This window comes from Suncus etruscus, chromosome 11 (genome assembly GCF_024139225.1).
Source record: "Suncus etruscus isolate mSunEtr1 chromosome 11, mSunEtr1.pri.cur, whole genome shotgun sequence".
Classification (NCBI taxonomy): Eukaryota; Metazoa; Chordata; class Mammalia; order Eulipotyphla; family Soricidae; genus Suncus; species Suncus etruscus.
The window spans coordinates 78215544-78234084 of record NC_064858.1 but is presented as its reverse complement, the minus strand read 5'-3'; the positions used below and the strand labels follow the sequence as shown (position 1 = coordinate 78234084).

The 18541-nt window shown below is 40.4% G+C and overlaps 1 protein-coding gene across 1 annotated transcript in view; it reads right to left on the bottom strand.

Annotated features, from left to right (window-relative positions):
• The window catches only part of SCN8A (sodium voltage-gated channel alpha subunit 8), a 179728-nt gene that overhangs the window by 38156 nt on the left and 123031 nt on the right, over positions 1 to 18541 (bottom strand). Inside the window, exons 14-18 of the mRNA XM_049783640.1 lie at positions 15723 to 15896; positions 8910 to 9266; positions 3188 to 3658; positions 1992 to 2109; positions 311 to 465 (exon numbers count right to left, since the gene is read on the bottom strand). Of these exons, the coding sequence (XP_049639597.1) occupies positions 311 to 465; positions 1992 to 2109; positions 3188 to 3658; positions 8910 to 9266; positions 15723 to 15896 (1275 nt within the window). The remainder of the gene's footprint in view (positions 1 to 310; positions 466 to 1991; positions 2110 to 3187; positions 3659 to 8909; positions 9267 to 15722; positions 15897 to 18541) is intronic.

Sequence of the window (18541 nt, the reverse complement as noted above, 5' to 3'; positions counted from 1 at the left end):
CCTAAATGGAGGGGAGGCATTTAGTAATTTGTTTTCATGCTGATTAAAAGAGGCCACTGTGGTTTAGCTGGATTATGCTAACACAAATAATTAGGATATGAATCTGTATGAACTCTAATCCCAAAGGCTCAAAACCATCCCAAAACACTTCAATAGGCAATTTCCTCTGGGTCTACAAAACCCATGTGTTCTTAAAGAATCTGGATTTATATTCCATTTAGTCTTTCCCATTAGAAAGAACCCTTATATAAAGGTTTATTGTAAACCTTTTTTCCAGTCAACCCCTCATATTTTCTCCCTTGAACCTCACCAGGGCACCACTGCTGAGCAGAATCATGAAGATGATGAAGGTCTCAAACCAATTGTGTTCTACGATGAGGAAGCAGGTTTTCCGCAGAATCCACCAAGACTTGCCTAGACCTTCTTCAATGTTGACCTGGCAGCATTTGAATCGCTGGACACAACCTGGCATCATAGGAGAGGCAGGTCAGGTCAGACTGTGGGAGCATGCCCCACCTATATCTGCCCTCTCCTCCACTTCCCAGCCTGCACTGGGCACTGCCCAAACACATACTGGAAGAAGAGGCTGAATCAGATTGCCCAATTCAAAAATGGAAAGGGTAGAAGGGCGGAAGCTATGCTGTCAGGCTACCAGGGCAGAGCCCTCAGGAGATGGGATAATATTTTATAAAGAAGCAGTGAAAAGGAGGAGAAAAGGGCAGCCAGAAGGTGGCAGAGCTAGGATAGAAAAGGCTTTTCTAAGGGAAGCTTCTAGATTGATGCCAAGAGAAAGCAAAGACAAGTTTGAGAATAAGAAATATGGGGTTTGGGGAGGCCCCATACCGGAGCTCTTCTCCCTGGCCTGGGGAGTGCTGGGAGGCTTGGCAGGCCCCCAGCGGTCCTTGTCTTTTTCCCCTGACTCCAGGCCTTCCCTGGGTGCCAGCTCAGATGGCCAGAAGTGGGTTCAGGTGGACTCTTAGTGGTCCTCAGGCTTCCCCCCTACCTCTCCCTACACTAATGGAAATGCATTTTGGGAGGAGGGTGGGCCGTTTTAGTACTGGTTTATGTTGGCACAGTCACTGGAATTTTTTTCTCCTTGTTTTCCTATTGATAGTATTGTATACATATATTTTATATATCCATAACTTCCATCTTGTATTGTGACCTTGATACTGCCCTACAAATCTCATTTCTAATATTTTACTGCCTCAGTCCCAACCCTTATTTCCCCCTATCTTCTCAGTAGGTGCAGCTCATGACATGAAGCTCACCACATAGAGTGATGAGTGCAGTTAGAGAAATAACTACACTGAAAACTATCATAACAATGTGAATGAATGAGGGAAAAAGAAAGCCTGTCTCGAGTACAGATTTGAGTGGGGTGGGGAGTAGATAGATCTGGGAAATTGGTGGTGGGAATCCTACACTGGTGAAGGGGGGTGTTCTTTACATGACTGTAATCATACAACTACAATTATATTTGTAATCACGGTGTTTAAATAAAGATAATTTATAAAAAAAAAGAATAAAAGGGGAAAGCCTGGTGGGTTGGATGGAGAGAAGACAGGAGAGTAATTGGGGAAATGAACACTGGTGAAGGGATGGGTGGGTGTTGGAACCATGTATAATTGAGACTTAACCATATACAGCTTTTTACTCTGTATCTCAGTAATTTAATAATAATAAAAAAGAAAACAAACAAACAAAAAAAGAAATTGTACCCCCCCCCCTTTGTTTTTGCCATACCCAGCAGTGCCCAAAGCTAACTCCTGGTTCTATGCTTAGGGATCAGATCACTATTGGCAGGACTCAGGGGACTATATTTGGTACTGAGGATTGAACATAGGCCAGCCTCATGTAAGGCAAGTGCCCTACCCACTGTACTATCAATCTGGTCCTTCAAAAACAAGTCTTGAAACTTCTCTTCTTCTCCAACCATTAACCCTGGCAGAAATCTGTCAGGGCCCATCCCTTTCCATGCCCCTTTTCACCTTCTGTGAAGCAGGCATCTGGATCCAAGTATTCCTCAGGCTGCTCCACAGGGACTTCTTCTACTTCTGGTTTGATATCAATGGTACTACCTTCAGAGGAGCTAGTATCATCGAGTTTCTAGGAAAAGAAGGAAAAGTAAGATTAAGCAACATATCCATTCTGCATAGACAACTCTACTTTTGATATGGAAGATGTATCAGCTGTAATTTTTCCTTAAAATTCGTATTACAAAATTTCATAACGAGCAAATAATTATCACAGGGCCCTCATTAGTTGTGTCAGAAAGGGGTACAATATTAAAAACTTACTCACAGGACTGGGGTAATGACTCAATGAGCTGGAGTACATTCTTTGCATATAGGAGCTCCAGGCCCACTCCCAGGCAATGTTTGGCTCCATCTGGAGGTACCCCAAGCACTAAACTGGGAATAGCTTTTGAACAATGCCAATGTGAACAACTCCGCCCAACAAAACAACTCACTTAATGAAGACAGTTACCCATCCTAAAAAAAATGTAGTAAAATAAGCTGGTTTCAGGGATATAGCTCAGATAAATTAATAGCAGGCAAAGAAAAAGTGAGAGTTTATTCCAGCCTCTGACCTAGATGGTTCAGAAACAACAGTGGACTATGCTGAAACATTTCATGAATCAGATCATTTAGGGAAGACTTAGAATGAGGGACGATGGGATGGAATTGATTCTCAAAGTGATTTGGCCAAGGCCAGAGCATTTGCCTTGCAGGTGGCCAACCTGGGTTCGATTCCCAGCATTCCATACGGTACCCTGAGTCTGCCAAGAACGATTTCTGAGTGCAGAAGCAGGAGTAACCCGAGTACACCCCAAAAACAAAAAAAAAACAGAACAAAAAATAATCAAAAATGGGCCCGGAGAGATAGCACAGCGGCGTTTGCCTTGCAAGCAGCCGATCCAGGACCAAAGGTGGTTGGTTTGAATCCCGGTGTCCCATATGGTCCCCCGTGCCTGCCAGGAGCTATTTCTGAGCAGACAACCAGGAGTGACCCCTGAGCACCGCCGGGTGTGGCCCAAAAACAAAAAAAAACCCAAAAAAACAAAAAAAAATCAAAATGATTTGGCTGTTCCAGAATCTGTACACCATGCCCATAGCTCAAGCAGCTCCCCAAACTGACAGGACCCTATTTGCTCTCACACTGCCTCAAGGCGCCGAAACCTTACATCTTTGCTGCCTTCAGGATCTGATTCGCTGGTAACATCCTCTGTGTTGACATTCTCAAAATCAGACTCGCCTACAGCAATAGGCACCCGCACAGTTAGATTTGGATTGTTGATGAAGGACATGTGGTCTTCATCGATGATGTACTTCTCCACACTGCTACCAATGCCACTGGTAGTGCCATTGCCATTCTTCTGAAAGTCACCATTCCTGTGGATATCTGCACCAGTGTGGTTAGCAATGCAGTTTGCCTTCTTTTCATACAGTTCATCCAAAGGTTTCACTTCATCTGCTTCACGCTGCTTAAAGTGGGCCTGCATGAAGGCACGGACTTTCACTTTGGTCCAAGCTATACCCTTCTTGATACGGATTACTGAGATCTGTAGGTTGTTCATTTCCCCATCATCATCTGTGGCTGCCAGATTGTCTGCGCTGAAGGAGCTCAGGAGCAAGGCCAGAAATAAGTTCAGGACCTGTACCAGTAGCATTAGAGAAAGAGGAGTGAATATAAAATACTGTAAAGTTATCCACTTAAATGTGGGTTCTAACCTAGAAGATCACGGACTTAAATGACAGCTTTAATAATTTCTTCTGTGTGCTATGTGGCGCACATAGTGTTTTAAGTGCTCATGTCACCAAGTGGGCATTTTGTTTGGTTTAGTTTGGGTTGTAATATGGAGTTAAACAACTTTTTTTTTTTTATAAATTTACTATTAAATTACTCATATCCCCAAACACACTGCTGTTCATAATCAGAAGCCAAGCTGAATATATCCATTTTGGAAAAAAATACTCCTAAAAGAAAACAAAAAGGAGGATACACATTATTGGGAGGATCAAAGAATGCATACATAGATGCCACCTGTTCATGAATAGTAAATGTCTTTGGAGGAGTCATGTTAAAAAAAAACCAAACTGGGGCCGGGAAGGTGGCGCTAGAGGTAAGGTGTCTGCCTTACAAGCGCTAGCGTAGGACGGACCGCGGTTCGATCCCCCGGCATCCCATATGGTCTCCCCAAGCCAGGGGCGATTTCTGAGCTCATAGCCAGGAGTAACCCCTAAGCGTCAAACGGGTGTGGCCCAAAAACCAAAAAAAAAAAAAAAAAAAAAAAAAACCAAACCAAATCAAAATACAGGTCAGAGAGCCAGACTTTCAAGCAAGTCATGAAGGTGGAATGGTAGAACTGAAATAATTTCATGTCATTATTTTATGAATTTTCCTAACACTTTATCAGAATATCTTACCAAGAGAGTGACAGGGATTTTTGTGTGATACATATACAAGTGTTTAGCTTAACACATGGATATCAGAAGTCACTCAGAATTCCTTATTTCAATTTCCTATTAAATCATACTGAACATTAAGAACAATTAATCTTTTAAAACTTACTGGTACTTTTGAAAAGTGAGAGAGGTGTTCACTTTTTCTTTGTTTTTGTGTCATACTGGTGGCACCCAGGGATAACTCCAGACTCTGCACCACTCAGAAATTACTCCTGGTAGGCTTGGGGACAATAAGGGATGCCAGGGATTGAACCTGGGTAGGCTGCATGTAAAGAAATCACCCTACCTTCTGTGCTATTACTCCAGCCCCACACTTCTTGATTTACACATGGCCCTTACTTTGTCACAGTTCTGAGGAAGAGTAAGTCACAGAGTTTAGATGGAGATAATGGTATGTTTAGAGTGAGAGAGATGGAAGCAAAGTAACTACATGAATTAGATTACCTGGACCATTTCATTATTAGAAAGAATATGGTTAGTAAAAGGGATGAATGAGAGGGTTCTATGACTGAGAAGGTGGATAGAGTGACTTGAATTTTATTTACTTGGATTCACTGTTTTTTTGTTTTGTTTTGTTTTTTTTGGGCCACACCCATTTGATGCTCAGGGGTTAATCCTGGCTATGCTCTCAGAAATCGCCCCTGGCTTGGGGGTGGAGGGAACATATGGGATGCCGGGGGATTGAACCTCGGTCTGTCCTAGGCTAGAGCTTTCAAGGCAGATGCCTTACCTCTAGCGCCACCTCTTCGGCCCATGGATTCACTGTTTTGAGGAAGTCATTCCTACGAGCTACATGTAAAAGGTAGACTTTTACTTTTACATGGGAGTTAGTTTTGGAGGTTATTACTTATATTAAATTATAATAAGAGTAAGCACTAGGTTACAGGCATCTGAGAATTGGAGGCAGCAAGGTCAGGGCTGGCAAATGTTGGTCATACCACATGGCAATAGGTAGTAGCTTATTTCACTGAAGGAATGAAAAGACTAAAGTGGTTAGGATTGAACAGATAGCATTAAAGAAATAATCCAGTGTTTATTTTCATAGTTACATGAAACAAGTTGGTCCTGCTAAAGAGCAGAAACCCTCTATTGGCATTGCTGTAACTCGTAGAATACAGCTGATATCCACGAGCTTGGTAGGGATCATAAGAGTTTGCCTGCAACTTTCTCTGCAACTCTTTATGTAAAATTTGGCCTCAGCTAAAAATTGGGCATTTCTTAAATTTTTGTAAGCATTTGAGCCATTTAGGAATTTTGTTAAAAAATATACTTAATTTAGTTAATCTGAGGTCTTGACTAATTTGTAAGATAGCCTCAAGTGTTCTTTTTAGTCCTCAGCTCACACTTGAATAATAAAGAACTTAAAATCTCTTGGTGAATTTTTTTTTATAGAGGGAATTTTATATGTACTTTTTATATACAGAGACAGGAGGACAAATAAGAGCAAAGCAAGAAAATGATTTGCCATAAATGAAATGGTTTAGATCAGTGGTTTTTAATGGAGGGCAATTGTGTCTCCAATGGGACAGTTAGCAGTGAGTGGTGACATTTTGGTTGTTATATTTAGATGAGGATAAAGGATAGAGGCCAGAAGCATTGTTAAATATCCTACAACATAACTCAACAAATGATTATCTAGCCCCAAATGTCCTTATGCTAACACTGTGAAGTTCTGATTTCAGTACAGAAAATTTTTTGTAATAAAGAACACAGAACATAAATAGATATTTCCCCTCAGATACACACACCTATGGCCAACAGATAGATGGAAAGATGCTCAAGAATATCACTCACTAAAGAAATGTAAATAAAAATCACAATGAGAAATCATCTCAAATCTGTTAGAATAATTACTGTCAAAAAGACAAGAATAACTGGAGGTAAGAATTTAGAGAAACAGAACCCTTATATGCTAAATGTGGGGATAAAAAGGCTAGAGTCACTATGGAAAATAAAATGAAAGCTCCTAAAGTTATAAAGGCAGCTAACATATGATCTAACAATTTTACTCTGGGTATTTATCTAAAGATGACAAAAATATGGGCCAGAAAAGTGGTTCAATAGACTGGACAGATAGAAGGCCTAGGTTTGATCCTAGTGTCCCTTCCACCTAATGTGTGAACAGACACATGCAAACACACAGTATCAGGAATAACCCCTGAGTACTTCTGGGTATGGCTCAAAAACAAATTAATAAAAGAAAACAACTATGAATCTAAAAAGATATACACATTTGTTTATTGCCATGTTATTAAAAATAAAACTACAGAAGCAACCTAAATGTTCATAGTGGATAAATAAATGAAGAAAATGTAATAAGATCTCTGCTTTCTCTCTACAAATTCACATTCAGGTCATAAACACCCTTGCCTGCTCATCCAACTTTCTGGGTGAAGTTAACCTCATGACTGTTCTCTCTGGGGCCATTTTAGAAATGGGTGCTGATTGCCCTCTCTTTCACCAGCTTCCTGGCAACCTCCATACCTGACCCCTGGCATCTCTGCAGGCCTACAGCCACATCTTAGACACTCTGTTTGCTCATTCAACTTTCTTAGCCCAGATCCAAATTCCTTGCTCATAATTCCACTCACTTGTACCCTGAACTAATGGCTGTGTGACAAATCTACACCACACATTGTGCACACTAATATCTCCTGTATCTGGTAAGAACCAGTAGGGAAGGAAAAAAGTAATACCCAGACTACTCCCTCAGAAATTCTCCTTGAGGTGGAACTAAAATGACTCTCCTCAGGGCACAGCAGGCACATGGAAAGAAGACCCATAGAAATATACCAAGTACAAGAAGTGAGGATAAATAGCAAAGGCTCTAAGCAGTACCAACTACATCTAACATCTCAGATAATGATTATAAAGACACCATGATGGGCTGTTTAATGAGCTCAAAAAAACAATGGTGTAAGTAGTAAAGCACAGGAAAGTATAAGAGTGGAAGTGAAAAAATTACAATAGGAGTGACAGAACTGAAAAGTAGGCGAAATAAAAAACTCAACAGAAGGGGCCAGAGCAAAAGCACAGTGGTAAGGCATTTGCCTTGCAGGCCAACACAGGTCAGACCAGGTTCGAATCCCAGCATCCCATATGGTCCCCTGAGCCTGCCAGGAGTGAATTCTGAGTGCAGAGCCTAGAGTAACCCCTGAGCTACAGCTGAGACTGTTTTGGCTTTGAAACCAGTTTTGCAAAAACATTAAAGGAGTTTCTTTAAAAGACAAGGAAAACTCAACACTTTACCATTAGGTGTAGCATTTGCTCATATGACACCTATGGTTGCCCTCTACTAGATACACGTCTTTTTTTTTGGGGGGGGGGCACACCCGTTTGATGCTCAGGGGTTACTCCTGGCTATGCGCTCAAAAATCACCCCTGGCTTGGGGGGACCATATGGGATGCTGGGGGATCGAACTGCGGTCCATCCTATGCTAGCGCTTGCAAGGCAGACACCTTACCTCTAGCGTCACCTTCCCGGCCCCACAGGTCTTTTTTTTTTTTTTTTTTAGCTTAAGAGTTTTACACTCGGGCCTGGAGAGATAGCACAGTGGCGTTTGCCTTGCAAGCAGCCGATCCAGGACCCAAGGTGGTTGGTTCGAATCCCGGTGTCCCATAAGGTCCCCCGTGCCTGCCAAGAGCTATTTCTGAGCAGACAGCCAGGAGTAACCCCTGAGCACCGCCGGGTGTGGCCCAAAAACCAAAAAAAAAAAAAAAAAAAACCACAAAGAATTAATGTCTCATTTATTTTGAATGCTCTTCGTATGTCTACTAAGGTGATATTTTTACATAGAGATACTTTCCTTTACTTTTGAATGCAGATACTTAAGCATTATCAATTAAATTTCTTTGGTTCCCATAAATTTAATTTTTATTGAATTTGTCAATGTTAAGAGTTCTTGCCCTGCCAAAACATGGCTGCAAATTCAAAGAAAAAATGCAAAATGGATAGCTTTATCATAATGCAATTTAATGTTATAATTCTTTTCTAACACAAAACCAACATTATCTGCTGGGTGTGGCCCCAAAAGACAAAAAACACCACCAAAGGAAGAAAATTAGGGATGTGGCTCAACAGCAAAGTGTATGAAATTTAGATTCAATTCCTGGTACTGAAAAAAAAAGGAAATCAAATAAAAATAAAAGTAAGATTAAGTGCATAGACGTTAAGTCTAGTAAGACCCCTTCCTATAGACCCCAGCTCTATTACTTTGGTATAGTCATTAACTTTGTGAGATTTTATTTCCTAAACTGTAACAAAAGAATTAGTAGGTTGTAGGCTTAAGGTTCAGTAAGCCTCTGTAAATATTCTCCAACTTAAAGTTCTTGGACCAAGAAAGAATAAAATCCAACATAGATAAGGAGGCCATTGAATTTCTGGGCTTAGGGTAAGGTTTTCAGGGCAAAGAACTAAAAGATCTGTAAGTTAGTACTAACCACCAAGTTGCCAATAACCATGACCATCATGAAGACAATGAGGCACATGGCCTGGCCTGCTACCTCCATGCAGTCCCACATGGTCTCGATCCATTCCCCACACAACACTCGAAAGACAATGAGGAAGGAATGAAAAAAGTCATTCATGTGCCAGCGAGGGAGTTCACAGTCCTGGTTGATCTTGCACACACATTCCTTGTAGCTCTTTCCAAAGAGTTGCATCCCCACCACAGCAAAGATGAAGACAATTATTGCCAGCACCAATGTGAGGTTGCCCAGGGCACCCACTGAATTTCCGATAATCTTGATCAGCATGTTCAGGGTAGGCCAGGATTTTGCCAACTTGAAGACTCGGAGCTAAGGGGTGAAATCCAAACAAAATCCACATTACACACAATCCATTACTACACAGCTAAAATAAAACTAGTTAGATTTTATTAGTAAGATCAACTTGAATTTATTGGTCACTCATGGAAAATTCTCTTTCTGATAATGGAGGCCTTGAGATCAACTAAGAAAAAATGGCTGATTTTCAAGCAAGCAAAACAGAACTAGGAGCCAAGAAAATTCTCTTTCTGATAACGGAGGCCTTGAGATCAACTAAGAAAAAATGGCTGATTTTCAAGCAAGCAAAACAGAACTAGGAGCCAAGAACATTGCTTTTATTCTCCTACATTTGTCCCTGGGTCAATCTACTTTTAAAAAGATCACATACAAATATCTTTTATTGATTTTCCTTTGAGTTCTTTTCGTTTGGTTGTTTGTTTGGGCCACATCTAGCTTTGTGCTTGGGAATTGCTTTTGGAGGTGACAAGGGACCATGTAGTACCAGGGATCACAGCAAGGCATCCCACTTGAAAAACGTTGAGTCCAGCCCATTGAGTTATCATTACATCCCTCTTCTGTGTAACAGCCCCAAACGCTATATTTTCACCTAGGGAAAGCGGGTTCTGGAGCAAGGGTCACTGCAGGAAATAATTCAAACAAAGCTGATACTGAAATATGTGTAGCTGAGTAGCAATCTGTCTTTTCAAGCTGAGAGAGTGAGCTGCCGGTCACACACAGATGAGTAAGAGACCATCCCCCGGGCAGAGGAGTAAGGACAGAAGGCTTATCATGTGCCAGGCCTGTCCAGGTTTGCTTGATACATGCAAAGAGAAAAATCTGTTTTGGGTAACACCAAGTTGTAAGTAAACAAATACAAAGAAACCAGGGATGATCTTTGTTTTGCTGGAACCAGATTATAAGTTGTAAACCAACATTTTGACTTATTTATTTTTGGTTTCTGAGTCAAACCTGTGTTCAGAGGCTATTCCTGGCATAGAAGTTATCCCTGACAGTGCTCAGGAGGATCCTATGTGGTGCCAGGGATCGAATTAGGGTCACAGCTACCAAAAGTGCCTTAATTTTCCCTATCTTGTCTCCTCTACCTAAACTTAAAAATTTTTTTGGCCATACTGGTGGTGCTCAGGGTATAGTCCTAGTTCTATACTCAGGGACCATTCCTGGAAGGGTTCAGGGGATCATTATGAAAAACTGGGATCAAAACTTGGTCTGCTGCATGGAAATCAAGCACTTATTCACTGTACTATTTCTCTGGCCTCCTCCTTGATTTTATTTATGTTTTGAGGGGAGGCACACCCAGTGATGTCCAGGGCTGACTCTGGCTCTGCACTCAGGAATCATTCCTGATGGGCTCAGGGAACCATATGGAGAACTAGGGATCAAACCTGGGTTAGCTGTGTGCAAGGCAAACACTTATCTTCTATACTATCACTCAGATCACTCCTTTTTTTAAGAAGTCTCTTACAGACTTCTTAAAAGACAATATTGGGGCCCGGAGAGATAGCACAGCGGCGTTTGCCTTGCAAGCAGCCGATCCAGGACCAAAGGTGGTTGGCTCGAATCCCGGTGTCCCATATGGTCCCCCATGCCTGCCAGGAGCTATTCTGATCAGACAGCCAGGAGTAACCCCTGAGCACCGCCGGGTATGGCCCAAAAACCAAAAAAAAAAAAAAAGACAATATTGATCCTATAAGACTGGACCAATAGTACAAAGGGTAGGGTGCTCCTGTCAGGCCTCAGAGACTATAAGGAGTGTCTAGGATTTTTTTTTTTTGTGGTCCCAATAAGTTACAGTTCTGTCAATCACAATATGTTTTGTAATGTCTTGGTTAATAGCTGGCTATTCACACTGTCAAGTTCAAAATTAAAAAGATAATAACCACAAGCTTTAAGTTAGTAACTAAAACGTAATGGAACATGAGATCTAGTAAAAAAAAAAAAATTGGGGCCGGAGAGATAACATGGAGGTAATGCGTTTGCCTTGCATGCATTAGTACAGTGGTTCGAATCCCGGAATCCCATATGGTCCCCCGAGCCTGCCAGGAGCGATTTCTGAGCATAGAGCCAGAAGTAATCCCTGAGCGTTGCCAGGTGTGACCCCCCAAAAAATACCAAAACAAAACAAAAAAACAAGAGGCTGAGCAATAGCACAGAGGTAGGGCATTTGCTTTGCACATGGCTGACCCAGGATGGACCTAGGTTCAATCCCCGATGTCCCATATGGTTCCTCGAGCCAGGAGCGATTTCTGAACACATAGCCAGGAGTAACCCCTGAGCGTCACCAGGTGTGACCCCCCCAAAACAAAACAAACAAAAATAGTAACAATAACACTATAAGGACTGATCCTAGTAAGATGCACACTACTTGGGTGAGGAGAGAAGAGAGAGGTCAGGGAAGGGAACAATCTGATAGCACTAAAAGGAAATGGACACCTTGGTGTTCTGAGAGGAGAAATAAGAAATATGTACAATCATATTGTAAACCAAGGTACCTAAAAAGATAAAAATGCCTACCATAGAGGCAGGGGGAGTTGCAGTAGAGGTTAAGATAGGGTGGGAAGAGGGGATTAGAACTGGGGACACGGGCCCGGAGAGATAGCACAGCGGCGTTTGCCTTGCAAGCAGCCAATCCAGGACCAAAGGTGGTTGGTTCGAATCCCGGTGTCCCATATGGTCCCCCGTGCCTGCCAGGAGCTATTTCTGAGCAGAAAGCCAGGAGTAACCCCTGAGCAAAGCCGAGTGTGGCCTAAAAACCAAAAAAAAAAAAAAAAAAAAAAAAAAAAGAACTGGGGACACTGGTGGAAGTAAATGGGTACTGGTGAAGGGAGGGTGTTAGAACACTGTATATGCCTGGAACTCAATCATGAGTAACTTGGTAATTCACAGTCATTCAATACAAAATTAAAAGAAAAAAAAAACAATAGCACTGATTTTGAACCTTTTCCCTCTGATGAAAACTTGAATTTAATCTGAGAGTTCAAGACTTACAGGTGGTGTTCTTAGCAATATCTTGGTTACTTGTGTGTTTTTTTTTTCTTGTCCAGACTAACTTTCAATTTATTAGGAATTTATGAGGAGGAGAGACAAGGTTAAGGTAGTTGTCTTGTATACAGCTGACCCCGGTTTATCTCTAGCATTGTATGTGGTCCTGGAGCCCATATGATCTCTGAGCTCAAAGCTAGGAATAGGCCCTGAACAAGCCAGGTATGACAAAAAAATTTGAAATATATATTAAAAATAATTTTATATAAATTTCATCTCAAAAAAAAAAATCACAGGCTGGCTTGCATTTAGAAGACCAAGGCTCAATCCCCATCATCATCTCATGTCTCTCAAGTAGAGCTGGGTACAAATCCTGAACAATGAGTTGAAAACAATCCTTGAGCACCACTAGGTATGGCTCCAAACCAAACCAAAACAAAAAAAAGCAACACTCAAAAAATGCAGGCAGATGAATTAATACAGTGGTTAAAGCACTTGCCTTGCATATGACTGACCTGGCCTGAGTTCAATCCCTGGCACTAATGTGGACCTGAGCAGAGAGTAATTTCTGAGCACATAGTCAGGAGTAAGCCCTGAGCACTACTGGTTGCAGTTGAAAACAAAAACAAAACAAAACAAAACAAAAAAGACAAAACACAAAAATAATTTCAATGCTAAACATCACTATTTGTATTTCCTTCAAAGAATAATGGTATTACATATATTATCCATCACTATACAAATAAGAAGAGCTTAACACCCCTTAAACTAACACAAAATACTTTCCTATTTCTTAGAAATTTTATAAGACTTCCATTTCTTTTTTTTTTTTTTTTTTTTCTTTTGGTTTTTGGGCCACATCCAGTGATTACTCCTGGCTATGTATTCAGAAATTGCTCCTGGGTTGGGGGACCATATGGAATGCTGGGGGATAGAAATGCGGTCAGTCTGAGGCCAATGTGCAAGGCAGAAATGCCTCACGCCCTGTGCCACCACTCCGGCCCCAGACTTCTATTTCTTTTTTTTTTGTTTGTTTTTTGGGCCACACCCGGTAACGCTCAGGGATTACTCCTGGCTATGTGCTCAGAAGTTACTCCTGGCTTGGGGGACCATATGGGACACCGGGGGATCGAACCGCGGTCCGTCCAAGGCTAGCGCAGGCAAGGCAGGCACCTTACCTTTAGCGCCACCGCCCGGCCCCCCAGACTTCTATTTCTTAATATTTCCTCTCATCTTCTATATAGTAAAAGTAATTCTCCTAAGGACTATAGCAGATTGGATCCTAATAAAAATGACTTGGATTGAGTGAGATTTCTATTTACAAATAGTTATGTCCTATTTTACTAGTCTTTCTTAGATATGCTAAATATCCTGTTGAAAATTTTCTTAAATTCTGTCAGTTACAAGGACTCAGATCTTATCCCAGGGTCAAGACTTGAGACATTGAAGCCAAATTTGATGCTTTATGGATACTCCATGAAAACGGTTACTTACTTATTTATTTATTTATTTATTTATTTATTTATTTATTTATTTATTTTTTGGTTTTTGGGTCACACCCGGCAGTGCTCAAGGATTACTCCTGGCTCCAAGCTAAGAAATTACTCCTGGCAGGGGACCATATGGGATGCTGGGATTTGAACCAATGACCTTCTGCATGAAAGGTAAACGCCTTACCTCCATGCTATCTCTCTGGCCTCCTAACCATTTTTTTAAATTATTTATTTATTTATTTTGGTTTTTGGGCCACACCTAGTGACACTCAGGAGTTACTCCTGGCTATGCGCTCAGAAATAGCTCCTGGCTTGGGGGACCATCTGGGATGCCGGGGTTCGAATTGCAGCTGTCCTAGGTTAACACGTGCAAGGCAGACACCCTACTGCTTGTGCCACTGCTCCAGCCCCAAAAATTTATTTATTTTTAAAACTTAGTTTCTCTAGGGACTTAATCAGGACTACATTTGTACCAATGTTTAGGGAAAGCTGTCATTAATATTTTTTCAGATTCGTTTTAGCAAAGTTCAAGATTACTATCTTCAACCCATTAATTTAAAAAATCCATAATAGCTAATGATATAAAAAAACAAAGGCCATAGGCTGGAGAGATAGCATGGAGGTATGGCATTTGCCTTGCATGTGGAAGGACAGTGGTTTGAATCCCGGCATCCCATATGGTCCCCCGAGCCTGCCAGGAGCAATTTCTGAGCTTAGAGTCAGAAGTCAGAGTAACCCCTGAGTGCTGCTAGGTGTGAGCCAAAAACCAAAAAAAAAAAAAAAAAAACAAAAAACAAAAAAACAAAAACAAAAACAAAAAACAAAAAACAAACACCCCTCCCCAAAAAAACAAGAAACAAAAACAAAGGCCAGTATTGAACAATTAATTTCAATATAATTTTAAAAAGGTACAACATTTTTTTTTTGTTTTTTGTTTTTTTATTTTGGTTTTTGGGTCACATCCAGCGTTGCTCAGGGGTTGGTTACTCCTGGCTGTCTGCTCAGAAATAGCTCCTGGCAGGCACGGGGGACCATATGGGACACCGGGATTCGAACCAACCACCTTTGGTCCTAGATCGGCTGCTTGCAAGGCAAACGCCACTGTGCTATCTCTCCAGGCCCAAAGGTACAACATTTTATTCCATTTTTCTGGTAAGGAAACACCAAACCAAAAGAAATGATCAAAGCCACCTTTGCACCTGGAGAAATTTTTACTACTTCAGGAATGTTGAGATAAGGCAATAGGTTTACTAGCAAATCTGTTTTAGACCTCAGAAGAGTCCAATGGAGTTCTTCATTGTTTGTTACATTTTTTCTTTTCTTTGCCACACCCAGCGGTGCTCAGTAGTTTACTCCTGGCTCTGCGCTCAGAAATCGCTCCTGGTAGGCTTGGGGGAACCATAAGGGATGCCGGGATGGAATCCGCATCCATCCTGGGTCAGCTGCATGCAAGGCAAATGCCCTACTGCTATGCTACACACTCCAGCCCTATATTTTTTTTCTTTTTAAAGGAACCACCTAAATTTGATTTGCTGATTACTTTCAAAACTACCTTCTGTATTAGGTATTTATCAATTATATCAATTATCAATTATTTTTATTTATTATTATCAATTATAATTATTATCAATTATAGCAGCTAAGCCAGTTTGAAGCTAAGTCCAATTGAAATGAGAATAGATAGCTAAGAATTTTTTTTTTTTGGAGGGGGGAACACCCAGCAGTGCTCAGGAGTTAATCCTGGCTCTCAGAATTGATTGCTCTTGGCAGGCTCGGGGGACCATGTGGGATGCCGGGAATCAAACCACCAGGAATCGAACCACCGTTGGTCCTGGGTTAGCCGCATACAAGGCAAATGATCTACTGCTGTGCTATCTCTCTGGCCCCTAAGGATTTTTAAAAACCATCAGGCTTATACAAAACTTACACAAGACTCTTCCTAGCAGCTGCAAGCCAGAAAATGTAAAAAAGTATTGGAGAAATGTGGAATTACCAATCGGAAAGATCGAAGCACCGAAAGCCCCTCCACATCTGCTAGCATCAATTCCATTAAACTGAGGGAGACGATAAATCCATCAAAAATGTTCCAGCCTTCTTGGAAATAATAGTAGGGATCCATGGCGATGAGCTTCAAGAACATTTCTGCTGTGAAAATTCCAGTGAAAACCTAGAGGGGAAGGCAAGAGTTAAGAGAAAAGGAAATAAGAGAAAGAGAATGCCTTTATCATTATTTTTGAATACAACATATCTGAGAACTAGATTTAGCTTAATTAGCTTAAGTGATGTCTCATCTCAGGGTGTCAATGTCTGGATATCACATGACTGCTCCATAAAATGCAGGAAAATATTGCTTTCTTCCTGTATGACACAATGATATTCCCATTTTTGTTGCCTGATCCTGCACATTGGTCCAAAAGGCAGCTGGAATACTACATAGGTCATCTATAAAGGGTCAGAAGTAATATGAATGCTTGCTTGTCTAAAGTAAAAAAAAAAAATAAAACCACTCCTGTTATAATTATACTAGAAAATTATATTCCTGCTTTGATATGTATTTATACACATATGTATAAATATATATGTATATACATATATGTATATATACAGTGGGGTTTCAAATCTAACTCAAAAAACTTTAGTTTATATAAAATACATAAAATGTGTAATCCAGCATTATACCACCTTGTATAAAACTGTCACTATGTACTCCCTTCCTGGGAGTACATGCATATACTTTGATATATTCATAAAATCAAGGAACACATATCGTATCCTGGGTATTCTTTTTAGTTTACTACAAGTCTACTTATGTTGCTACATATTCTTCCTAATTTCTACTTTTATTTACTGCTCAGATGAAATTCTATCTGATAAATATACTCTCAAAGAGTTTTTTACAGTTAGAGACTTTGGTACTTCCTTTTAATTTTTTTTAGTAAGATGTAATGATGTAATCATTGCTTTAGATTTGAAGCTTAATGGCTTTTTTTTTAATATTACCTGTTTCTCACTTGTCTGCTTGACAGAGTAATTTATGTTCCCTAATGATGCCTACAATTAAAAGAAAATATGCCGCAAAGAGATCCAGTTAAGCAAAATCAAACATCACAAAGTAAACTAAGCAGCTACATAGATGAAACATCTATCTATGTAAGGCTAGGGAGAATAAGAAAAAATAATCAGTTAACACATATTCCACGCTTAGTATAAACTCACCAAAGATTTTTGTTTGTTTTTGGGTCACACCCAGTGGTGCTTAGGGGTTACTCCTGATTCTGTGCTCAGAAGTTGCTCTTGGCAGGCTGGGGATATGAGATGCTGGGATTTGAACCAGGGGTCTGTCCTGTATTGGCTGCATGCAAGGCAAATGTTTTACCACTGTGCTATCGCTCTGGCCCCAACCACCGAAAAATTTTTTGATCATAAAAATGATAGCTTGCTTAATGCTCATCAACAAGAAACTGAATCTATTATCCTAAAAATTTTAGTGGACATATAGAAAGTGCTAAATAATAAGCACTAATTTGCTGATTATAGAATATCTATACTGTAGAAACTCTGGTTACTAAGAGAAAATCAGCAAAGAAATAGTTGTGGAGTTGCCTTTCAATAATGGGATGAATGATCCCCAGGTGTCTATTTTGAATGCCCATGACAGAGGTTAGCCACTATGCTATTCCAAAGGAATATTACTACCATAATTTGACATTATGGTGAAAATAAACTTTTAACTATTGTTAGTATGAAGGCATTCTTTTTCAAATTTGGAAAAGGAGATTTAAGGTTATTCTTGTAATGCCATTCTAGTTTGTAATATAATATGCTTCTTGAGGAAGGAGGTAAAAGAAGTATCAGAGCTTGTGATGTATATCACAGAGGAGATAAGGAAAAAAAAAAGAGCATAAAAAAGTAACAGCTTCTGGGCCGGAGAGATAGCATGGAGGTAAGGCGTTTGCCTCTCATGCAGGAGGTCATCGGTTCGAATCCCGGCGTCCCATATATATATGGTCCTCCCGTGCCTGCCAGGAGCAATTTCTGAGCCTGGAGCCAGGAATAACCCCTGAGCACTGCCGGGTGTGACCCAAAAACCACAAAAAAAAAAAAAAAAAAAAAAAAAAAAAAAAAAAAAAGTAACAGCTTCTTTAGAAATTCAAGTCACCAAGAGGTATCTGTGTTTACAAGTCTTTCTGAGTCTTAATCCTGCAACCTAAATTTTCAGTTAGGACAGTCTGGGCAAATTAGTTGAAGTCAATTGTAGAAACAAAATATGAGAACCTATGGAACATAGCAAAAATTGTACTAAGGGAGATAAAGGAAATAAAGGAATAAAGGAAACAATAAAGGAAACAAAAAAGTTAAAACTGGGGTGGAGCATAGCACAGCAGGTAGGGTGTTTGCCTTGCACACGACCAACGGGGTTCGATCCCTGGCATCCCATATATGGTTTGCTGAACTTGCCAGAAGTTTCTTAGTGCAGAACAAGGAATAATCCCTAAGTGCTGCCAGCTGTGGTCCCAGAAAACCAAAAAAACTAAAACCAAAACCAAAAGCTCAAATAGCCTAATCTCAAAGTTTAAGAAACTAGAAAAACAAAACAATGACATCCAAAGCAGGAGAATAAAAATGAGAACAGAAATCAATGATGTAAAAACAAAAAAGGAATCGATGCAAAATTCAAGAAAATGATTCTAAGAATAAATGAAACCGGAGCTAGTTATTAAATATATTAAACTATGAGTCAACTGCTTGCTAGGCAAGCACATTCACTACTTTCTGGAGTATCACTCCAGCCCAGGAGCTAGTTTTTTTTCT